Source organism: Bombina bombina, chromosome 8, assembly GCF_027579735.1.
Source record: "Bombina bombina isolate aBomBom1 chromosome 8, aBomBom1.pri, whole genome shotgun sequence".
Lineage (NCBI taxonomy): Eukaryota > Metazoa > Chordata > Amphibia > Anura > Bombinatoridae > Bombina > Bombina bombina.
Window position 1 is genome coordinate 139,215,795 of NC_069506.1, and position 25,884 is coordinate 139,241,678.

At 40.0% G+C, this 25,884-nt stretch overlaps 1 protein-coding gene across 4 annotated transcripts in view; it reads left to right on the forward strand.

Moving 5' to 3' along the window:
- The window catches only part of LOC128638563 (uncharacterized), a 431,654-nt gene extending 405,975 nt beyond the window's left edge, over positions 1-25,679 (forward strand). For all 4 annotated transcript variants that reach the window (XM_053690591.1, XM_053690590.1, XM_053690593.1 and 1 more), the window contains one exon: positions 23,768-25,679. In XM_053690591.1, the coding sequence (XP_053546566.1) occupies positions 23,768-25,115 (1,348 nt within the window). In that variant the 3' untranslated portion in view covers positions 25,116-25,679. The remainder of the gene's footprint in view (positions 1-23,767) is intronic.
- Positions 25,680-25,884: the final 205 nt, after the last annotated feature.

A 25,884-nucleotide genomic window follows, 5' to 3' on the forward strand; every position in this document is an offset into this window, starting at 1 on the left:
AGGTGCCAGAGTCTCTCTTAAGCAGGCCTTCAAAGCCTGATTTTCCACTTGTAATTCATGGAAAGAACCTGATAGAGCTTCTAATCTGTCCGAAAGGACTTGAACTTTATCATTTAAAAGATCTTGTTCCATAATTGCTGTTGAGTAAATATGTTTGGTATAGGATAATTCTGTGTACACAAACACTAAATCCTTGCTTTCTTATGGCTGGTTAATTCTGTAATAGTAGCAATTTGAACAAGCCTTTAATTCTGTGTTGTAACTCAAAAACAGCAATTGCCTCAAAAATAGATTTGTAACATTAAAGAAGCTTGATGAATTAGTTGTTAATGCTTCTTATAATGTTTTAATATTTGCCCAATAAGTGTCAGTTTATTGACTTCATAAACTGTACAATACTATCAGGGCAATTGTAAACGCAAACAGCTCAAATTAAGCAATAACGTAAATAATTGTATCCCTTGATTAGGCAGGTATAGTTCATCATGTTATGTGAGAATAACGAATAATAATGGATTAAATAGATCTGACCTGAAAACCCAGGAGTTAGATACTTGTGTCCGTTTGCTATGAGCAGCAGCGTGGTACTCACAGGGAGAGCGGTTGTTGGCTGCAGCTGATGACGTCACCGCTACTCGCTGTGCTGTGTCTGAAGCGGCTTGCAAATCCTGTTACCTTGTAACAGCTTCAGGATGAGATGTCGAGTCTGTTGATTTCCTTGCAATAGGTGATATATTCCAGTAGTAGATTAAGGTAGTAGCGCTGCTTAAGGTAGGGATGAAAATAAGAGATATTATCAGTAACTTTTAGGAACTCTTTAAATAGAAATATAGAGAGGCTGTTGGAGAGTGTGGAAAACTCTCAGAGACACGCTTGAACTGTGAATCCTTTCTCAATTAACCAGCAATGAGTGCTGGGGGAAGTGCTTGATAAAGGAAGAACTTAAAGGGACAGATCATTAGTAAGCAGTAACCCTGACACCACCGCTCTAGTGGAATGAGCTGTAATTCTTTCAGGAGGCTGCTGGCCAGCAGTCTCATAAGCTAAGCGGATTCTACTTCTTAACCAAAAAGAAAGAGAAGTTGCTGAAGCCTTTTTGCCTCTCCTCTGTCCAGAGTAGACAAAAAACAACGCAGATGTTTGACGAAAATCCTTAGTAGCTTGTAAATAAAACTTTAAAGCACGAACCACGTCAAGATTGTGTAATAGACGTTCCTTCTTTGAAGAAGGATTAGGACACAGTGACGGAACAACAATCTCCTGATTGATATTCTTATTAGATACCACCTTAGGAAGAAACCCAGGTTTAGTACGTAAAACTACCATATCTGCATGGAAGATTAGATAAGGAGAATCACACTGTAAGGCAGATAACTCTGAAACTCTTCGAGCCGAAGAGATAGCTACCAAACACAGAACTTTCCAAGATAAAAGCTTGATATCTATGGAATGCAGAGGTTCAAACGGAACCCCTTGAAGAACTTTAAGAACTAAATTTAAACTCCATGGCGGAGCAACAGGTTTAAACAGAGGCTTGATTCTAACTAAAGCCTGACAAAACGCCTGAACGTCTGGAACATCCGCCAGACGCTTGTGCAAAAGAATAGACAGAGCAGAAATCTGTCCCTTTAAGGAACTAGCTGACAATCCCTTCTCCAATCCTTTTTGAAGAAAGGATAATATCCTAGGAATCATGACTTTACTCCATGAGTAACCCTTGGATTCACACCAATGAAGATATTTACACCATATCTTATGATAGATTTTCCTGGTGACAGGCTTTCGAGCCTGACAGAGAAATTAGATTTGGATGGTTGAAAGGACCCTGAAGTAGAAGGTCCTGCCTCAGCGGCAGAGTCCATGGTGGAAGGGATGACATGTCCACCAGATCTGCATACCAAGTCCTGCGTGGCCACGCAGGTGCTATCAAAATCACAGAAGCTCTCTCCTGCTTGATCTTGGCAATCAGACGAGGGAGCAGAGGAAACGGTGGAAACACATAAGTCAGGTTGAAGGACCAAGGCGCTGCTAGAGCATCTATCAGCGCTGCCTTGGGATCCCTGGACCTGGACCCGTAACAAGGAAGCTTGGCGTTCTGACGAGACGCCATGAGATCCAGTTCTGGTTTGCCCCAAAGTTGAATCAACTGTGCAAACACCTCCGGATGGAGTTCCCACTTCCCCGGATGAAAAGTCTGCCGACTTAGAAAATCTGCCTCCCAGTTCTCTAATCCTGGGATATGGATAGCTGATAGATGGCAAGAGTGAACCTCTGCCCATAGAATTATTTTTGAAACCTCCAACATTGCTAGGGAACTCCTTGTTCCCCCTTGATGGTTGATGTAGGCTACAGTCGTGATATTGTCCGACTGAAATCTGATGAACCTGACCGCAGCAAGCTGAGGCCAAGCCTGAAGAGCATTGAATATTGCTCTTAGTTTCAGAATGTTTATCGGAAGGAGTGCCTCCTCCTGAGTCCACGAGCCCTGAGCCTTCAGGGAGTTCCTGACTGCACCCCAGCCCAGAAGGCTGGCATCTGTCGTTACTATTGTCCAATCTGGCCTGCGAAAGGTCATACCCTTGGACAGATGGACCCGAGATAGCCACCAGAGAAGAGAATCTCTGGTCTCTTGATCCAGATTTAGTAGAGGGGAGAAATCTGTGTAATCCCCATTCCACTGACTGAGCATGCAGAGTTGCAGCGGTCTGAGATGTAGGCGTGCAAACGGCACTATGCGGCATAACTTCCCCCTTGTCAATTTCCTCTGGTGATAAATCTTTTAAAGCCAGAATATGGTCTTTATAACTTATAGTAAGATCAGTGCATTTGGTACACATTCTAAGAGGGGGATCCACAATGGCTTCTAAACATAATGAACAAGCAGTTTCCTCTATGTCAGACATGTTTAACAGACTAATAATGAGACCAGCAAGCTTGGAAAACACTTTAATTAATGTGAAAAAGCAGAATATAAAAAACGGTACTGTGCCTTTAAGGGAAAAAAAACAAACACAAAAACTACAAAACAGTGAGAAAATGCAGTTAACTCTACGAAATTTTTACAGTGTGTATAATAGACTAAAATAGCATTGCACCCACTTTCAAATGGATGATTAACCCCTCAGGCTCAAAAACGAAGCAGAAAAATGGTAAAACCCGTTATAACAGTCATAAGCAAACTGCCACAGCTCTACTGTGGCTGCTACCTGCCCATAAAACGACTTTTGTAGGCACAAAAACCCTTTACAGAGGTCCAATATGTCAGGGGACTCCTTCAGGGAAGCTGGATGTCTCAGAATGTAAAAACTGCTGCGCAATTAGTGCACGGAAATAGGCCCCTCCCACCATGCACTCAAAGTGAAAGGGCCATAATAACTACTCCTAGGAGAAATCTAGTCAGCCATGTGGAAAACTAGGCTCCAAATAAAGATTTATCACCCTCAGTAAAAAACGTTTTTTATATATCATGCAAACGTTTTACATACTAAGTAATAAGAGCAAGTAACATGAATATTACCCTTTACTGCAAGCATGATGCCAGTCGTTTGTTAAATCACTGTAATCAGGCTTACCTTAAATATATCAGGCACTGTCAGAATTTTCTAGACCTTATCATCTCTCTAGAAAAAAATATACTGAACATACCTCAGAGCAGTTAATTCTGCAGGCCGTTCCCCCAGCTGAAGTTTTCCCATACTCTTCAGTTATGTGTGAGAACAGCAGTGGACCTTAGTTACAACCTGCTAAGATCATCAAAAACCTTAGGCAAAACTCTTCTTCTAATTTCTGCCTGAGGTAAAAAACAGTACAACACCGGTACCGTTTAAAAATAACAAACTTTTGATTGAAGATAAACTACACTAATTCACCACATCTCTCTTGATACTTCCTTTCTTGTCGAGAGCTGCAAGAGAATGACTGGTAGTGGCAGTCAGGGGAGGAGCTTTATAGACAGCTCTGCTGTGGGTGATCCTCTTGCAGCTTCCTGTTGGGAAGGAGAATATCCCACAAGTAATGGATGAATCCGTGGACTGGATACACCTTACAAGAGAAATAAACATAATCCCTCTAACAGTAAAACAGTGAAGTCCGGCAGTTCAGGTGGTGATGATGTTCTTCCAGCGCGGGGACCTCTTCTATCTTCATCCAGGACCAAGGCGATGCAGAGGTGACCGCAGAACAAGACCGGCGACCGCAGGGCCATACAGCGTGGAGATCCTCTTCGTACGATCACCACCGCACACTGAAGATTGATTGCAAGGTACCCGTTTTATATTTGGGGTACCTTGCATTCCTATTAGCTTACATTTTTAAATCAGCCAATAGAATGTGAGCTACTGAAATCTTATTGACTGTTCACATTTTTTACTTAGTATTTAGTATTTTTTAAATGTTTTATGGGCCTTTTGTAGGGCATTGCCCTAAGTTAAACAGCTCTTTAAGGGCTATTGGTAGTTTAGTTTAGATTAGGGGGTGGTTTTATTTTGGGTGGGCTTTTTTATTTTCATAGGGATTAGGTTTAATTTTTTTATTTTTGATAATTTGGTTTATTTTTTTCTCTAATGTTTTTTGTCATTTTAAATTAATTTAATCTTAGGTTTTATTTTATTTTTTAAAGTAATGCTAGTTTTTTTTATTTTAATTATAACTTAGTATTTTTTTAATTTATGTAATTTTGGTGAATTTTAGGGGGTGTTAGGTTAGGGGACTTAGTAATTAAATGATTTATTTGCGTTGTGTGTTTAGGCGTTAATAGGTTAATTAGATACTTTGCATTGTGGAGGATATTTGTGTTGTGGGGGATAGTGGATTAGGGGTTAATCACTTGATTAGTTATATTGGGATGTGGGGGTTGGCAGATTAGGGGTTAATAGATTTTAATTAGTTATTGCGGTGGGGGATGGCGGTTGACAGGTAGATAATTGCGCATGCGTTAGGTGTTAGTTAATACTTTCAGGGAGTTATGGTGCTCACATATTCAGCGCAAGGATTGCTGCGCCTGCCTATTTGTGGCGAGGTAAAAATGGAGTAACATTTCTAAATTTTCGCTGTGTAAGTCCTTGCGCTGAATATGTGATACCGACTTGCAACGCAGTTCTATGTTAGTTTATAGGAGTAAAATTAGCGGTATGATATATTTTTGTTCTTCCTGTATTTAATAAATGTTCAGGTGGGGTATTGAGGGCATAGTTAATTATTTTATTTATAACGCTTTAAGCCTTTTTGTTTGAATGATTGGTAAAGCGTAATGAGGTGTATGTCACAATCCTTGGTATCTGAGCAAATTCTCTAATATATAGTATGTTGGCTGTAGATGATAGATTTTTTTAAATATGGCTGGTGTGGGAGTTGGATCTGTGGGGGTAGCTGCATCTATCTGTTGGTTTCCTGTATATAGATAAGTGCAGAGGCAGTTTTCAACCGTTTAGAAATTAGTTTGAGTCTACCTAGGTTTAGCTTTTCAAAAATGCCACCAAGGGAACAAAGCAAATTTCATGATAAAGTAAATTTGAAAGTTGTTAACAATTGCATGCCCTATCTGAATCATGAAAGTTTAATTTTGACTAGAATGTCCCTTTAAATGATTTAAAGGGACAGTGTACCATAGAATTGTTATTTTTTTTTTAAAGATAGATAATCCCTTTATTACCCATTCCCCAGTTTTTCATAACCAACACTGTTATATTAATAAACTTTTTACCTTTGTGATTACCTTGTATCTAAGAACCTTCTTCCAGCCCTCTGATCACATGAATGTGACTGTTTATTATCTATTGTCTTTCAGTTAGCATTGTGTTGGGCTAAATCTTAAATAACTCCCTGTGCATGTACACAGTGTTAACTATATGGCCCACGTGTACTTTGTCTCTTTGTGTTGAAAAGGAATTTAAAAAGCATGTGATAAAAGGCAGCCCTCAAGGGTTTAGAAATTAGCATATGAGTCTGCCTAGGTTTAGTTTAAACTAAGAATACTAAGAGAAAAAAGCAAATTTGATGATAAAAGTAAAGTTGAAAGTTGATTAAAATGACATGTCCTATCTGAATAATGAATGTTTAATTTTGACTAGACTGTCCCTTTAAGAAAATGTTCTAGGATTTTTTCTTCTTCTTCTGTCCATATGATGAATATATCATCAATGTAGCAAAAGTATTTAAAAGGTTTGTTAGGGTAAATGAATAGGAATCTCTTGTCAGGGTACCTGTGAAATAACATTGAATAAACTACAAATGTTTCACAGAATCTAATATTTGGCTAATATCTAATTTGATATGAATTGGTCTCACTATAGCCCCTGCCCCTCACTGCTTAAGACAAGCTGAGAACAAAGGATTTAGACCTTTGTATAGATCTACCAATGGGCCACTTCAAAGTAAATATTAGCATTATGGAGCCCTCATATGTATATGTCCATATATGGGTCTCCTAACCAAGATAAAATTAATGACCCCATTTGGAGATATACAGTCGCTGGGTCTAGGACAGAACTCTTCAAAGCCTAAATATATGCAAAAGAAACAGGTTTTTCATCAGGGGGAACCACTTTGCATGCAGGTGTTAAATTGTCCCTGCTAAGTTAGACACACAGGATCTCCTGTTTACCAGACGTGGTGAAAACTTAGATTTTGAATAGCAGAATGTATACTTAGAAAGTCATATAAATGATTTGTCTGAAATTTTCAATCTATATAAAATACTCAAATAACATATATATGAACCTGGGAGATGTTTCTAACGCATAAGATACCTTTAAATCTAAAGTGAGTATATAACTGTATATTTTAACTGTTTAACCAACTTACTTCAGAACAACAACATTATTTCTTTCATTTCAGATCGAGGAGAAAACAGTAAATTGTCCCAGAAATTATATATAAATTGTGTTTTTCATGCACTCAAAATTATACTGTCAAGAGATGTATTGAATGTGAAATGTGCTGTATTTGTATTAATATGGGATAATAACCAAATGCAACTTTAAAGGCATTTTCTAAAATATTATATGATTGAAGTATACTCATGTTTGGTATCTATGAATGCATGCTAGATTATATTAGATAGGACAGATATATGACCAGACAGGTTTATTAATATCAAGAAATAGTGTATTTGATAAACATTTTTTTTTCTAGATATTTAAATTGCAGCAATATTTGATGGTAAAACTGCATTTCTGGTTATCTGCTGCCACTAATAGTTCAGAAATGGTATGACAGCCAAACAAATTAACTATTAGAACATATGCAAATCCAAATAAGCCAATCAGGGAGGCGTCTCCCAAATAACCAATCAGGGACAAGCTCAGTTAAGGGCCTATCAAAAATGTTCACCAATGATTAGAATAAAAAGGGGTGGGTGTATCATGTTATATAACCTCATGCATAGGAGAAAAAAGGGTATTTTTGCTTGCTAAAATTTTGACTGATATTTTTACTGCCTTTTGGGACACAGTCACTATAAGCTACCTTTTCATCCATATTGCAAAAATACCTCTCTTAATTTATGAGGTGAACTTCAATTTTATCTGGTAATGTATAAAGCAGGGCTCAACATACCCAGGAGCCTGGCAGCCACTGGCTCCTAACTTTTTGGGTTATTATTAATTAGGAGCCAGACAGTTGGATTTGTATATAGACATATGGAGGTCTATATACAAATCCAACTGTCTGGCTCCTAATTTTTAAACATATTTGTCAAGCACTGTTATAAAAGGTTGTTTCATACTTTTATATTTAAATCAAATATATTCTAAAGCTTTAGTTCGATTGTAGTAAGTATACTGGTATTAATTATTAATGTTTAGAAAGAATTTTTTTTTTTTTAATCTCATAATTTATTTACAGTTATTGCTATATATATATATATATATATATATATATGTTTTATAATTTGCCTTATTGTAGCTACATAAGAGGTTATTTCAGCTCAGATAAATTGGCATATAAATTGGCTGTTTACATTAATCATATATACAATTTCTGATGTTTCTAATTGAAGTTATATAGAATCATTTGTGGGCTAAATAACTTAATTATACTTTGTCTGAAAGTTACCTTAAATCTATTGAGACCCAGTAAGATTTGTGTTAAGTATCTTGGTATATTGTTTATCTAAACACTGTGAAGTTAGCGGTCCATATTCTGGTATTTTATTGTGGTATGTTAATGCAATTTATTGTGAGTAAGGTTAATTTTAAAGCTATATTTCTCTTGTAAGATGTATCGAGTCCACGGATTCATCCTTACTTGTGGGATATTCTCCTCCCCTACAGGAAGTGGCAAAGAGAGCACCCACAGCAGAGCTGTCTATATAGCTCCCCCCCCTTAGCTCCACCCCCCAGTCATTCTCTTTGCCTACTCTAAGTGACTAGGAAGTGCAGAGCGAGTGTGGTGACAAAAATGTTAGTTTTTTATTTCTCAAGCAAAAGTTTGTTATTTTAAATGGTGCCGGTGTGTACTATTTACTCTCTGGCAGAAAAGATATGAAGATTTCTGCAAGGAAGATTATGATCTTAGCACTTTGTAACTAAGATCCACTGCTGTTCTCACAAGGGCTGAAGAGTACAGGAAAACTTCAGTTGGGGGTACGGTTTGCATGCTAAGCTGCATATGAGGTATGTTCAGTCTATATTTTTCTAGACAGACTGTGTTTATTCTAGAAAGGGCTGGCAATATCCCCATGAGGGAAGGGTAAGCTGTATTCAGACACTTGGATAGGAATTTCAGCTTGCTTGAAGGGCTCATTTGTTACTGGTGACACTGTTAGGAAAAAACTTTTTGTTTGTTCAGTAAATTATGCAATTATAACGTTTTTTGAAGGGACTAAAGGGGTCATTGTGGCTTGTGTTAGGGTTTTTTAACCCACATGGTTAATTAAGGTGTTTTTCTAATAGGCCTCAAAACATTGAGTGAGGTGGGAGGGGTCTATTTTCGCGCCTCAGTTGCGCAGTTTCTTTTCCTTAGAGACATCCAACTGCTTCTCTAGAGGTTCCTGCTGTGTTTGAGGGCTGTAAAGGAGGTTTTTTCCCCACAAATCGTTATGAAGGGCAGGTAGGCGCCACAGCAGAGCTGTGGCAAGGTGCTGAAAGTCTTTTTTACCGGTTTTGACGTTTTTTCAATCCGGTTTTGCCATTAAGGGGTTAATTGTTTATTTGCATAGCTGTGCAAAGTTACTAAGGCTATAAGATACTACTGTAAAAATGTAGTTAAGTTTACTGCTTTTTTAAACTGTTTTGCAGAACTTGTGCAGCTTTTTTTCTCTTAAAGGCACAATACCGTTTTATTTCTAAGTGTTATTTACTTTGATTACAGTGTTTTCCAAGCTTGCTTGTTACATTACTAGCCTGTTTAACATGTCTGACACCAAGGAAAATCCTTGTTCAATATATTTGGAAGCCATTGTGGAACCCCCTCTTAGAATGTGTCCCAATTGTACTGATATGTCTATAAATTATAAAGAACATATATTAGCACTTAAAAATAGGGCAATAGATGATTCTCAGTCAGGAGTAAATGAGGGTTCCCCATCTAGCTCTCCCCAAGTGTCAGAACCAGTAACGCCCGCATAAGTGACGCCAAGTACCTCTAGTGCGTCACATTCATTTACTTTACAAGACATGGCCACAGTTATGAATACAACCCTCACTGAGGTTTTATCCAAACTGCCTGGTTTACAAGGAAAGCGGGACAGCTCTGGGTTAAGGAAAAATGCTGAGCTGTCTCACGCTTTAGTAGCCGTATCTGATATGCCCTCACAATGCTCTGAAGGGGCGAGGGATTTGTTATCTGAGGGAGAAATTTCTGATTCAGGAAGGACGCTTCCCCAGACAGATTCTGATATGACGGCCTTTACATTTAAGCTTGAACACCTCCGCTTATTGCTTAGGGAGGTATTAGCAACTCTAGATGATTGTGACCCTATAGTGGTCCCAGAGAAATTGTGTAAAATGGATAGATACTTAGAGGTTCCTGTTTACACTGATGTTTTTTCCAGTCCCTAAGAGGATTGTGAATATTATTGCTAAGGAGTGGGATAGACCAGGTATTCCGTTCACTCCCCCTACTGTTTTTAAGAAAATGTTTCCCATATCTGACACGATAAGGGACTCATGGCAGACAGTTCCTTAGGTGGAGGGAGCTATTTCTACTCTGTCTAAGCGTACAACTATACCTATCGAGGACAGTTGTGTTTTCAAAGATCCTTTGGATAAAAAATTAGAGGGTCTCCTGAAGAAAATTTTTGTTCATCAAGGTTTTTCTCTCCAACCTATTGCATGCATTGTTCCTGTAACAACTGCAGCTGCTTTCTGGTTTGAGGCTCTAGAAGAGGCTCTTCAAATGGAGACTCCATTAGAGGAAATTATGGACAGAATTAAGGCCCTTAAGTTGGCTAATTCTTTTATTACAGATGCCGCTTTTCAACTGGCTAAATTAGCGGCAAAGAATTCAGGTTTTACTATTTTAGCACGCAGGGAGTTATGGCTTAAGTCCTGGTCTGCTGATGTGTCATCTAAATCTAAACTTTTGAACATTCCTTTCAAGGGTAAGACCCTATTCGGGCCTGAACTGAAAGAGATTATTTCAGACATAACTGGAGGGAAAGGTTATGTCCTCCCTCAGGATAGATCAAATAAGATGAGGACCAAACAAAATAATTTTCGTACCTTTCGGAACTTTAAGAGTGGTCCCGCTTCAGCTTCCTCTGCTACAAAGCAAGAGGGGAATTTTGCCCAATCCAAGTCAGTCTGGAGACCTAACCAGGCTTGGAACAAGGGTAAACAGGCCAAGAAGCCTGCAGCTGCCTCTAAGACAGCATGAAGGGGTAGCCCCCAATCCGGGACCGGATTTAGTAGGGGGTAGACTCTCTCTCTTCGCTCAGGCTTGGGCGAGAGATGTTCAGGATCCCTGGGCTTTAGAAATTGTGTCCCAGGGATATCTTCTGGAATTCAAGGGCTCCCTTCCAAGGGAGAGATTTCACATTTCTCGATTGTCTGTAAACCAGACAAAGAGAGAGGCGTTCTTATGCTGTGTAGAAGACCTACATACCATGGGAGTGATCTGCCCAGTCCCAAAAGAGGAACAGGGGCTAGGGTTTTATTCAAACCTGTTTGTGGTTCCCAAGAAAGAGGGAACTTTCAGACCAATCTTGGATCTCAAAATTCTAAACAGGTTCCTCAAAGTTCCATCATTCAAGATGGAGACTATTCGGACTATTCTACCTCTGATCCAGGAGGGTCAATATATGACTACCGTGGACTTAAAGGATGCGTATCTACACATCCCTATTCACAGAGATCATCATCAATTCCTCAGATTCGCCTTTCTAAACAGGCATTACCAGTTTGTGGCCCTTCCCTTCGGGTTGGCCATGGCTCCCAGAATTTTCACAAAAGTGCTAGGGTCCCTTCTGGCGGTTCTACGACCACGGGGCATAGCAGTGGCACCTTATCTAGACGACATCTTAATTCAGGCGTCAACTTTCCAGCTAGCCAAGTCTCACACGGACATCGTGTTGGCTTTTCTGAGATCTCACGGGTGGAAGGTGAACATAAAAAAGAGTTCTCTCTTCACTCTTACAAGAGTTTCCTTCCTAGGGACTCTGATAGACTCAGTAGAAATGAAAATATTTCTGACGGAGGTCAGAAAGTTAAAACTCTTAATCACTTGCCGAGCTCTTCATTCCATTCCTCGGCCATCAGTGGCTCAGTGTATGGAGGTAATCGGACTCATGGTAGCGGCAATGGACATAGTTCCTTTTGCCCGCCTACACCTCAGACCACTGCAGCTATGCATGCTCAAACAGTGGAATGGGGATTATGCAGATTTATCTCCTCAACTGCATCTGGACCAGGAGACCAGAGATTCTCTTCTCTGGTGGTTGTCTCAGGACCACCTGTCTCAGGGAATGTGTTTCCACAGGCCAGAGTGGCTCATTGTAACGACAGATGCCAGCCTGCTAGGCTGGGGTGCAGTCTGGAATTCCCTGAAAGCACAGGGCTTATGGTCTCTGGAGGAAGCTCTACTTCCGATAAACATTCTAGAACTGAGAGCGATATTCAATGCACTTCAGGCGTGGCCTCAGCTTGCTGTGGCCAAATTCATCAGGTTTCAGTCGGACAACATCACAACTGTAGCTTATATCAATCATCAAGGAGGAACAAGGAGTTCTCTAGCGATGATGGAGGTAACCAAAATAATCCGGTGGGCAGAGGATCACTCTTGCCATCTCTCAGCGATCCACATCCCAGGAGTAGAGAACTGGGAGGCGGATTTTCTAAGTCGTCAGACTTTTCATCCGGGGGAGTGGGAACTCCATCCGGAGGTATCTGCCCAGTTGATTCAGCTATGGGGCACACCAGAATTGGATCTGATGGCGTCTCATCAGAATGCCAAACTTCCTCGCTACGGGTCCAGGTCCCGGGATCCCAAGGCGGTACTGATAGATGCTATAGCAGTGCCTTGGTCCTTCAATCTGGCCTATGTATTTCCACCGTTTTCTCTCCTTCCACGTCTGGTTGCCAGAATCAAGCAGGAGAGAGCTTTGGTAATTCTGATAGCACCTGCATGGCCACGCAGGACTTGGTATGCAGACCTAGTGGACATGTCCTCGGTTCCACCGTGGACTCTGCCAATGAGACAGGACCTTCTAATCCAAGGTCCGTTCACGCATCCAAATCTAATTTCTCTGCGTCTGACTGCTTGGAGATTGAACGCCTGATTCTATCAAAGCGTGGTTTCTCTGAGTCGGTCATTGATACCCTGATTCAGGCTAGAAAGCCTGTCACCAGGAAGATCTATCATAAGATTTGGCGCAAATATCTTTATTGGTGTGAATCCAAAGGTTACTCATGGAGTAAGATAAGGATTCCTAGAATATTGTCTTTTCTCCAAGAAGGTTTGGAGAAGGGATTATCTGCTAGTTCCCTAAAAGGACAAATATCTGCTTTGTCTATTCTACTTCACAAACGTCTGGCAGATGTTCCAGACGTTCAAGCATTTAGTCAGGCTTTGGTCAGAATCAAGCCTGTATTTAAACCTGTTGCTCCGCCATGGAGCCTAAACTTAGTTCTTAAAGTTCTTCAAGGGGTTCCGTTTGAACCTATGCATTCCATAGATATTAAGCTTCTATCTTTGAAAGTTTTGTTTTTAGTAGCTATCTCTTCGGCTCGAAGAGTTTTTGAGCTATCTGCTTTACAATGCGATTCACCTTACCTTGTTTTCCATGCAGATAAGGTGGTTTTTACATACCAAACCTGGGTTTCTTCCTAAGGTTGTTTCTAATAAGAATATCAATCAAGAGATTGTGGTTCCTTCTTTGTGTCCTAATCCTTCATCTAAGAAGGAACGTCTGTTACACAATCTTGATGTGGTTTGTGCTTTAAAGTTCTACTTACAAGCAACTAAAGATTTCCGTCAAACATCTTCTTTGTTTGTTGTTTATTCTGGTAAACGGAGAGGTCAAAGGGCTACCGCTACCTCTTTTTCCTTTTGGCTGAAAAGCATCATCCGTTTGGCTTATGAGTCTGCTGGCCAGCAGCCTCCTGAAAGAATTACTGCTCATTCTACTAGAGCTGTGGCTTCCACATGGGCTTTTAAAAATGAGGCTTTTGTTGAACAGATTTGTAAGGCGGCGACTTGGTCTTCTCTTCATACTTTTTCAAAATTTTACAAATTTGATACTTTTGCTTCTTCAGAGGCTATTTTTGGGAGAAAGGTTCTACAAGCAGTGGTGCCTTCCGTTTAAGGTCCCTGTCTTGTCCCTCCCTTCATCCGTGTCCTAAAGCTTTGGTATTGGTATCCCACAAGTAGGGATGAATCCGTGGACTTGATACATCTTACAAGAGAAAACATAATTTATGCTTACCTGATAAATTTATTTCTCTTGTGATGTATCGAGTCCACGGCTCGCCCTGTTTTTTAAGACAGGCATATATATTTTTATTTTAAAACTTTCAGTCACCACTGCACCCTATAGTTTCTCCTTTTTCTTCCTAGCCTTCGGTCGAATGACTGGGGGGTGGAGCTAAGAGGGGAGCTATATAGACAGCTCTGCTGTGGGTGCTCTCTTTGCCACTTCCTGTAGGGGAGGAGAATATCCCACAAGTAAGGATGAATCCGTGGACTCGATACATCACAAGAGAAATAAATTTATCAGGTAAGCATAAATTATGTTTTTTTATGATCTGTTGTATAGAATATTGTAACGGAATAAGTGTGCATAGTTGATTCAAAGCTAGTCTCTACTTAAAGGGACACTCAGGTTAAATTTAACTTTCATGATTCAGATACAGCATGTAATTTTAAACAACTTTCCAATTTACTTCCATTAAAAAAAATGTGCACAGTCTTTTATATTTCTACTTTTTGAGTCACCAGATCCTACTGAGCATGTGCAAGAATTCACAGACTATACGTATATGCATTTGTGATTGGCTGATTGCTATCACATGGTACAAGGGGAGTGGAAATATACATAACTTTGAAATTTGTTATAAAAAAATCTACTGCTCATTTGAAGTTCAGACTAAGTGCTATTGCATTGTCTTGTTATCTTGCATTTGTTGATTATGCAAATCTAATGTGTTGACTGGTCCTTTAATATATTTCAATGTTTTTATAAATCTAACTAATCTCAAGAATTTAGGAATAAATATTAATTTCTTTTACAAGATATGACGAGTCTACGGATTTTATCCTTACTTATGGGATAACGCCTCCTGTTTAGCAGGAAGTGGCAAAGAGCACCACAGCAGAGCTGTATATATAGCTCCTCCCTTCCCTCCCACTCCAGTCATTCTCTTTGCCTGTGTTAGTGATAGGAAGAGGTAAAGTGAGGTGTTAGTTTAGATTCTTCAATCAAGAAGTTTTTTATTTTAAAATGGTGCCAGTGAGTACTATTTTCCTCAGGGAGAAGTCGTCAGTCCATAACTTCCCAAGAGGAGGGGAGACATTTTATTTTTCTGCCCTGATGTTGATGATCTTAGCAAACGTTATCTAAGATCCATGCTGGTTTCCACAGAGCAGTTGAAGGTAGTGTGAAAGAAACATCTTCAGTGTGGAAAACCGTGTCATGCTACAAGCAGCATTGAGGTATGATCAATCATTTGTTTCTGGGGAGACTTGATGCATCAGAACAGGCTGCCATTATTCCCTATATGGGGAGGGGTAAGCAGTATGCACTATATGTATAGAAATGGTGTACCTGGAATTCCCTTTATGTTGATTGCTAAATATGTCTAAGGACTTCGTTTAGGTATAATCAGTGTGGGCTAAACGCTGGGAGATGCGGTTGCTGGCTAAGGGCTGGCATTGTCAGATATTTATAACTGTCCTGAGAGAGTGCAGTTTTCTCATGAGGTTACGCTTTGTAATTGAGCAACATGCTTGTTTTTGCGATGTAAGAGGGGCACATGGCGTTTATATTTTATTTGGGAACCGACATGTTTGTTTTTCTAATTACCCGTTACGCCCACGGTGGGCGGGGCCTATTTTCGCGCGCTCAGCCGCGCAGTATCATCCGGATCGGATAGACAGCAAGGTCCTGAGCTCCGGTGGGGCCTAAATTGTTTTGACTAACGAAGAGTCTTAGGAGCTACCGAAGCAGATTCAGAGTGTTCTGGGGGCAGGTAGGCGCCACAGCAGAGCTGTAGCAAGGTGCAGGGGCCTAAATCGATATAAAGTTGTTATAACTAATAAAACCGAGTTAAATTGATATATAACATATCTAAGCAAATTGGTGCAATATTGTTAGGCTATTTTTGGCACATAAGGATTGTTTTTATTGCGGCAAACGTTGTTTTTGAGATAACAGAAAAACTGTTGCACTTTTATTATTTAATGGCGCAGTACACTTTTCAGTTCAAATATTTTGTCTGTGTAATTTGACTTCAGAGCTCAATATTTCAAGTAAAGAACGACTATTATTGCTTTTGCTAGTCTGTTTAACATGTCTGAACTTGAGGAAACTACTTGTTCTATGTGTTTAGATGCCATTGTGGAACCCCCTCTTACTTTTTGTCCCTCATGTACTGAAAGGGCCTTACAATGTAAAGAGCAGATTTTATTTACGGAATGTGTGTCTAAGGATGATTCTCAGTCTCAGGAGTCTCAGGAGAATCAGCGTCACAACCTTTAACGCCAACCCAAGCGACGCCAGGTTCTTCAACCGCGTCTGCGGCTGCAGTTATGTCATCTACCCTTGCAGAGGTTTTTATCTAAGTTGCCAGTGTTACAGGGCAAACGCAGCAGAACAGAAGTCAATTTGAATACTGCGACCTCTGATGCTTTGTTGGCTATTTCCGATGTACCCTCACAGGGATCTGATTTGGGGGTCAGGGAACTTCTGTCTGAGGGGGAACTTTCTGATTCGGGAAGTGTGTTACCTCAGATGGACTCGGACGTCATGTCCTTTAGATTTAAGCTTGAACACCTCCGCCTGTTGCTTCTGGAGGTTTTAGCGACTCAGGATGATTGTGACTCTATTGTAGTACCACCAGAGAAATTGTGTAAGATGGACAAATACTTAGAGGTGCCTGCTTACTCTGATGTTTTTCCAGTTCCTAAGAGAATCTCGGAAATTATTACGAAGGAATGGGAAAGACCGGGTATCCCGTTCTCACCTTCTCCTAATTTTAAGAAAATGTATCCCATAGCTGAAACTGTTCTTGGCAAACAGTCCTTAAGGTGGAGGGAGCTATATCTACCCTGGCTAAGCGTACAGCTATTCCTATTGAGGACAGTTGTGCTTTCAAAGACCTTATGGATAAGAAATTGGAGGGTCTTCTAAAAAAGTTATTTATTCATCAGGGTTTCCTTTTACAACCAACAGCCTGCATTGTACCAGTTACCACTGTGGCGGCTTTCTGGTTTGACGCCTTAGAAGAGTCTCTTAAGATTGAGACTCCTTTGGAGTAAATTTTAGATAGAATTAAGGCTCTTAAGCTGGCTAGTTCTTTTATTACGGATGCCGCCTTTCAGATTGCCAAATTGGCAGCTAAGAATTCTGGATTTGCCATTTTAGAGCGTTATGGTTAAAATCTTGGTCTGCCGATGTGTCATCTAAATCAAAGCTTTTGGCTATCCCTTTCAAATGAAAGACCCTATTCGGGCCTGACTTGAAAGAAATAATTTCTGACATTATGGGAGGTTAAGGTCATCTTCTACCTCAAGATAGAACAGCTAAACTGAGAGGGAAACAAAATAATTTTTGTTCCTTTCAGAACTTCAAAGGAGTCCCCTCTTCTTCCTCCTCTTCTGCTAAACAGGAAGGGAATTTTGCTCAGGCCAAGTCCGTCTGGAGACCTAACCAGGCTTGGAACAAGGGTAAACAACCCAAGAAGCCCGCTGCTGCTACCAAAACAGCATGAAGGGGCGGCCCCCGATCCGGGACCGGATGTAGTAGGGGGCAGACTTTCTCTCTTCGCCCAGGCTTGGGTAAGAGATATTCAGGACCCCTGGACACTGGAAATCATGTCACAGGGGTATCAACTGGAATTCAAAAATTCTCTCCCAAGGGGGAGGTTCCTTCTTTCACGATTGTCTGTAGACCAGATAAAAAGAGAGGCGTTCATACGTTGTGTAAAAGACCTCTCCCGTGCCAATACTGGAACAGGGGCAGGGGTTTTACTCAAATCTCTTTGTGGTTCCCAAGAAAGAGGGCACATTTCGACCTATTTTAGATCTAGTCTAAACAAGTTTCTCAGAGTCCCATCCTTCAAGATGGAGACTATTCGAACAATTCTGCCATTGATCCAGGAGGGTCAATATATGACTACCGTGGATTTAAAGGATGCATACCTTCATATTCCTATCCACAAGGATCATCATCAGTTCCTAAGGTTTGCCTTCCTGGACAAACATTTTCAGTTTGTGGCTCTTCCCTTTGGGTTGGCCACAGCACCCAGGATCTTCACGAAGTTTCTAGGGTCCCTTCTGGCGGTTCTTAGGCCCCGGGGTATTGCAGTGGTGCCTTATCTGGATGATATTCTGATCTAGGCGTTGTCTTACCATCTACCAAAGTCTCATACAGACATGGTTCTGTCCTTTCTGAGGACTCACAGGAGGAATGTGAATCTAGAAAAGAGTTCACTAATTCCACAGACAAGGGTTCCCTTCTTGGGAACTCTGATAGATTCCATATCCATGAAAATTTTCTTGATGGAGGTCAGAAAGTTAAAGATTCTGAATACATGCCGAACCCTTCAGTCCAATCCTCGGCCATCAGTGGCTCAGTGCATGGAGGTAATAGGATTGATGGTGGCGGGAAGGGAAATCATCCCATTTGCTCGTTTTCATCTCAGACCGCTACAACTGAGCATGCTCAGGCAGTGGAATGGAGATTATGCAAATTTGTCTCCTCAGATAGATCTGGATCAGGAGACAAGAGACTCTCTTCTTTGGTGGTTGTCGCCGGATCATCTATTCCAAGGGACATGCTTCTGCAGACCATCATGGGTGATAGTGACAACGGACGCCAGTCTACTAGGTTGGGGTGCAGTCTGGAATTCCCTGAAGGCTCAGGGTGTGTGGACTCGTTCGGAGTCTTTGCTTCCAATCAATATTCTGGAATTGAGAGCAATATTCAATGCGCTTCAGGCTTGGCCTCAGTTGGCTTCGGCCAAATTCATCCGTTTTCAGTCGGACAACATCACGACTGTGGCTTACATCAATCATCAGGGAGGAACAAGGAGTTCCTTAGCGATGACAGAAGTATCCAAGATAGTTCGGTGGGCGGAGGCTCACTCTTGTTATCTGTCAGCAATCTACATCCCAGGAGTGGACAACTAGGAAGCAGACTTTTTAAGCAGACAGACGTTTCATCCGGGGGAGTGGGAACTCCATCCGGAGGTCTTTGCCGCCCTGATTCTCAGATGGGGCAGACCGGAATTGGATCTGATGGCGTCTCGTCAGAATGCCAAGCTCCCAAGATATGGATCCAGGTCAAGGGATCCTCAGGCCGAAATGATAGATGCCTTGGCAGTGCCTTGGTCGTTCAACCTAGCTTATGTGTTTCCACCGTTTGCTCTCCTTCCACGAGTGATTGCTCAGATCAAACAGGAGAGGGCTTCAGTAATCCTAATCGCGCCTGCGTGGCCTCGCAGGACTTGGTATGCCGATCTAGTGGACATGTCCTCTCTGCCGCCGTGGCAGCTTCCATTGAGGCACGACTTTCTCATTCAGGGACCTTTCCAACATACGAATCTAGTTTCTCTGCAACTGACTGCTTGGAGATTGAACGCTTGATTTTATCTAAGTGTGGGTTCTCTGATTCAGTCATTGATACTTTGATTCAGGCACGTAAGCCTGTTACTAGAAAGGTCTACATTAAGATATTACGTAAATATCTTTATTGGTGCGAATCCAAGGGCTACTCTTGGAGTAGAGTTAGGATTCCCAGGATTCTATCTTTTCTCCAAGAAGGATTGGAGAAAGGGTTATCAGCAAGTTCCTTAAAGGGACAAATCTCTGCTTTGTCAATTTTACTACACAAACATTTGGCAGATGTTTCAGACGTTCAGTCCTTTTGTCAGGCTCTGACCAGAATCAAGCCTGTGTTTAGACCAATTGCTCCACCCTGGAGTTTGAATTTAGTTCTTAATGTTCTTCAAGGGGTTCCGTTTGAACCCATGCATTCCATAGATATTAAGTTGTTATCTTGGAAGTTTATTTTTGGTTGCTATTTCTTCTGCTCGTAGAGTTTCTGAGCTTTCAGCGTTACAATGTGACTCGCCTTATCTTATCTTCCATTCTGATAAGGTGGTTTTACGTACCAAACCTGGTTTCCTTCCTAAGGTTGTTTAAAATAATATTAATCAGGAAATTGTTGTTCCTTCATTATGTCCTAATCCTTCTTCTAAGAAGGAGCGTCTGTTGCATAACTTGGACGTGGTCCGTGCCCTGAAGTTTTACTTGCAGGCGACTAAGGAATTTCGTCAATCATCTTCATTATTTGTTGTTTTTTTCTGGAAAGCGTAGGGGCCAGAAAGCTACGGCTACCTCTCTTTCTTTTTGGCTGAAGAGTATCATCCGTCTGGCATATGAGACTGTTGGACAGCAGCCTCCTGAAAGAATTACAGCTCATTCTACTAGGGCTGTGGCTTCCTCATGGGCATTTAAAAACTATGCTTCTGTTGAACAGATTTGCAAGGCTGCAACTTGGTCGTCTCTTCATACTTTTTCCAAATTTTACAAATATGATACTTTTGCTTCTTCTGAGGCTGTTTTTGGGAGAAAGGTTCTTTAAGCAGTGGTGCCTTCCGTTTAGGTTCCTGTCTTGTCCCTCCCTTTCCGTGTCCTATAGCTTTGGTATTGAAATCCGAGGACTCGTCATATCTTGTAAAAGAAAAGGAAATTTATGCTTACCTGATAAATTTATTTCTTTTACTATATGACGAGTCCACGGCCCACCCTGTCATTTCTAAGACAGGTATTTATTTATTTTTTGTTAAACTTCAGTCACCTCTGCACCTTTGGCTTTTCCTTTCTATTCCTAACTTCGGTCGAATGACTTTAGTGGGAGGGAAGGGAGGAGCTATATATACAGCTCTGCTGTGGTGCTCTTTGCCACTTCCTGCTAAACAGGAGGCGTTATCCCATAAGTAAGGATGAAATCCGTGGACTCGTCATATCGTAAAATAAATAAATTTATCAGGTAAGCATAAATTTCCTTTTCAATTGTTTTGTATAAACATTTTAATTGGAGGTTGTCTTAAAGAAAATAACAAATAAATTGTATTATATAGCATATACTGACACTCTGTTCTTAGTTGGCCATAAAAAGATTTGCGTAATGTGCACCATTTTTGTGCCCATGGCTGTCCCCATGATTTGTAGATGGATATAATTAATGATAATTAAATAGTGGGTGAGTATAAATTATGTACGTTTACTGACTGTAGAAGCACTATATATCTTGTTTGACCTGTGGGAAGAGAAATTTTAAGCAGGCATTAATACTGTGTGTGTGAGAGAGAGAATGTTTTGAAAGCAATATCCCTTGAAAGCCAATGCCTTTCTGGAGTCAGTTGAATAGATGATGTGAGTATGTTGTGTATGTCTATGCATTTGTGAAACCAACTGTATTCCATTTCCAAAATGTTTGTAGTAATAAACTACTAGTTGGTTTTGTACTAGATAATGGTTTCTTTTGTAATAGATTTTGGTTTGTGGATCAGTGTGTACATACAGTGCTTTTTCTTAACCCCTTAACGACCAAGGACGTACACCACACGTCCTAAAAAAAATACAGTTAATGACCGAGGACGTGTGGCGTACGTCCTTGGTCTGGAAAGCAGCTGGAAGCGATCCTGCTCGCTTCCAGCTGCTTTCCGGTTATTGCAGTGATGCCTCGATATCGAGGCATCCTGCAATAACCCCCCTTGGCCATCCGATGCAGAGAGAGCCACTCTGTGGCCCTCTCTGCACCGGACATCGGTGGCCGGTATCGTTGGTGGGTGGGAGCAAATCTGGGAGGCGGGTGGGCGGCCATCGATGAGTGGAGGGGGGCGGGACAGACGGGGGCGTGCACGGGCGCATACATGGGGTGGGAGCGGGAGGGAACCGCTACACTGCAGAAAAAAAATTAATAAACTTTAAAAAAAAACAAATATTTAAAAAAAATAATTGATCATCTAAGGGTTCTGGAAGGGGGGGGGGAAGCTACACTACAGAAAAGGGCAATAAAAAAAAAAAATACTTTTTGTTACTAAACTGGGTACTGGCAGACAGCTGCCAGTACCCAAGATGGCGCCCATTAAGGCAGAGGGGGAGGGTTAGAAAGCTGTTTGGTGGGGGATCAGTGAGGTTGGGGACTAAGGGGGGATCCTACAAAAAATAAAAATTAAAAAAAAAAGCCCAAATATAGCTTTTATTTTAGTACTGGCAGAGTTTCTGCCAGTACTTAAGATGGCGGGGACAATTGTGGGGTGGGGGAGGGAAGAGAGCTGTTTGGGAGGGATCAGGGGGTCTGATGTTTTAGGTGGGAGGCTGAGCTCTACACTAAAGCTAAAATTAACCCTGCAAGCTCCCTACAAGCTACGTAATTAACCCCATCACTGCTAGCCATAATACACGTGTGATGCGCAGCGGCATTTGGCAGCCTTCTAATTACCACAAAGCAACGCCAAAGCCATATATGGCTGCTATTTCTGAACAAAGGGGATCCCAGAGAAGCATTTACAACCATTTGTGCCATAATTGCACAAGCAGTTTGTAAATGATTTCAGTGAGAAACCTAAATTTTTTTTAATTTGATCACATTTGGCGGTGAAATGGTGGCATGAAATATACCAAAATTGGCCTAGATCAATACTTGCGGTTGTCTACTACACTACACTAAAGCTAAAATTACCCCTAAAAGCTCCCTACATGCTCCCTAATTAACCCCTTCACTGCTGGGCATAATACACGTGTAGTGCGCAGTGGCATTTAGCAGCCTTCTAATTACCAAAAAGCGCCAAAGCCATATATGTCTGATATTTCTGAACAAAGGGGATCCCAGAGAAGAATTTACAACAATTTAAGCCATAATTGCACAAGCTGTTTGTAAATAATTTCAGTGAGAAACCAAAAGTTTGTGAAAAAATTAGTGAAAAAGTGAACAATTTTTTGTATTTAATCGCATTTGGCGGTGAAATGGTGGCATGAAATATACCAAAATGGGCCTAGATCAATACTTTGGGATGTCTACTTAGAAAAAATCTATACATGTCAATGGATATTCAGAGATTCCTGAAAGATATTAGTGTTCTAATGTAACTAGCGCTAATTTTGAAAAATAATGGTTTGGAAATAGCAAAGTGCTACTTGTATTTATGGCCCTATAACTTACAAAAAAAGCAAAGAAGATGTAAACATTGGGTATTTCTAAACTCAGGACAAAATTTAGAAACTATTTAGCATGGGTGTTTTTTGGTGGTTGTAGATTTGTAACAGATTTTGGGGGTCAAAGTTAGAAAAAGAGTGTTTTTTTCCATTTTTTCCTCATATTTTATAATGCTTTTTATAGTAAATTATAAGATATGATGAAAATAATGGTATTTTTAGAAAGTCCATTTAATGGCGAGAAAAACGGTATATAATATGTGTGGGTACAGTAAATGAGTAAGAGGAAAATTACAGCTAAACACAAACACCGCAGAAATGTAAAAATAGCCTTGGTCCCAAACGGACAGAAAATGGAAAAGTGCTGTGGTCATTAAGGGGTTAAAGGGATATAAAAAACCCAAAAATTTTCTTTTATGATTCAGATAGAGCATGTCATTTTAAGCAACTTTCTAATTTATTCCTATTATCAACTTTTCTTCATTCTCTTTGTATCTTTATTTGAAAACCTGGAATATAAGATTAGAAGCCAGCCCATTTTAGGTTCAGAACCCTGGGTAGTGCTTGCTCATTGGTGGCGTAGTAAATTAGAAAGTTGCTTAAAATTGCATGCTCTATCTGAATCATGAAAGAAAAAATTTGGGTTTCATATCACTTTAATATTTATCTTATTAGTAATAATAATAATATTATCTTTTTTAAGTACAGACACTAGGTGGCATATCTGTATGTATACAATTTTATATTAAGCATTATGGAATTTGGCTGCTCTTTATAAATATATGATGATGCTAATACTAATTTAAGTGGATATTATATATAAAGCTGTCCATCAAAATTAATTAATATGAGTTCTTTATGTAATACATGTATATGGAAATGTTTTAATAAAATGCGTTATTAAATACAATACATTTTTTTAATTTATATTGTCTTCATTGACTTTTAGGGAGCTGTCCTCTCCATGCCAGTCCTGTATAATTGTTCAAGCTGGACCTTGTAATGACCGTTTGATAATCACTCATGCTGAGCTGGATCATAATCATAAGATAATGGAAGAAGAATTTGACAGATGCTTCCCACGTTTTATGTTAAAAGGAAAGCCTTTTCAATTTTTGGAAATGACCAAAAGTGTTTCAAAGCAATTTCTGACGCTTAAAGACTTGCAAGGTCTTGTTGATCGAAGCTGCAACGAAGAACCTTCCATAAGGGATCTTCTGCATGAGTTGAATTGTGTTTGCTGCCAAGATCCCAAAGTCAAAATAAAGCTGGTATTTTACCCAGATATTGTAGAAGTAGACTGCTGTTTTATAATGACCTATTCCATGAGAAGGATTCTTGAGAGTTTCCCATCTCTGCTCTACATTGATAGATCACCTTCCATCATTGAAGATTTTGACTTATATACTGCCCATATTGAGGATGCTAACAATAGGGGCAGAGCATGTGCATATTTAATCACCCGTAAGGAGAGCCAAACTCCGGTACGATTCATGATGGTGTCTCTGTTGCAAAGTATTTCAAACACAGTCAAATCTAAGATAACAACTGTTGTCCTGCATGCTGGCTTTGAGGAACTGGATTTAGTAAAGTCATTTCTTCGAAAAAGAACTGTGAAAATGAGTCAAGCCTATGCTTTAGAAGCTTTACATGGTAGGGTTGAACAGGAAGCACAATCCGTACACAAGGCCATTAAAAGCATTATCTCCAAAATTGTATGGTCAAACAGTCCTGAAGAATATCAGAGCAATCTGAGGGAGCTGGAAGCTATAGCTCTTACTGATTTTTTTCAATACTTTCTTCAGAATTGGCATAGCTTCAAAGAGACATGGGTGGCATATTCGAGCTTGCCAGAGCCCCAAAGAACTAGATTCCCTAACCACATTAGAATATATCATCAAAATCTTCAGTCAACTTTCTCTCTACCAACCTCACTGGCTCATTGTGTTAGTGGACTTCTCAAACTTCAGAGTCTCAAAGCACTAACCACCACACTTGATGAACATATGATCTCTCTCTTCTTTCAAGAGTTATGCCAACCAGATGTTTTAAAGCTGGTGCAAGAAGAGATAGTGCTCACAAAACAAGGACTTTATGAAATCAAGGAAGTGGATAAAGGCTTTATGCTAAATGATGGCACATCTGATTTTTTGCTGAACCAAGGCATCACAGAATGCAGTTGTTCCATTTTTAAATCAAGTAGCTTACCATGCAGGCATATATTTGCTACTCGCCTTTGGATTGGTGAAGCAATTTTAGATGTTAAACTCTTACAGGTGAACAAATCAAAAGTTTGAATTCAATGTTTTATATTTTTTTTGTCTTATGGAAACCTAGAATGTGTTACCTTAAAAATGTCAGACTTGTTAGTCATGATAGATTTAAATGCCTTTGTGAGCTGGTCTCGTGTTTAAACTGGTTATACTGAAATTTATGAAAAGGTGGATTTCAACATTTATTTGAAATGGTGGACCATAGGATAAACTTTGTAGACATAAATAAATATGGTTTGCCATTAACAATTTAGCAAATATTAATATAGACTATATTTTTAACACTTCTGAAGCAAAGATATTACAATGAGGCATATATATGAATATCATTAATTATTGATCGAACTAGACTAGTTATTGCCATATTAAACTTGAAGGTGTTCAACTCTAACAAACTTCTTTTTCAATAGTGTGCAATATAATGACAAACAGGGTATTTGTCTAATTCAGTAAGTATCAACCCTGGGGGTATCACAGGCCCCATCCCATGGTGTCAAATGGTATTTGGGTAGAGGATGAAACATCACAAATTGTTCATGGTATCTTTGTTTCATAATTATGTTAAACCATTAAACGTTTTTGGTGACACACTGTGTGTATTTCTTACTTTATACATTTCTTAGCTGACAGTACTTTCATTTTGATATCATCTTCATTACATAAATATTTTCCTGTTTTATCACAGATATACAAAAAATATGCAATGTCACTTGTATATGTATGTGTATCAAAATGCAAAGGGTGTACCAAAGCAAAGGCTGACAACCACTAGTCTAGCTTTATTTGGGACATA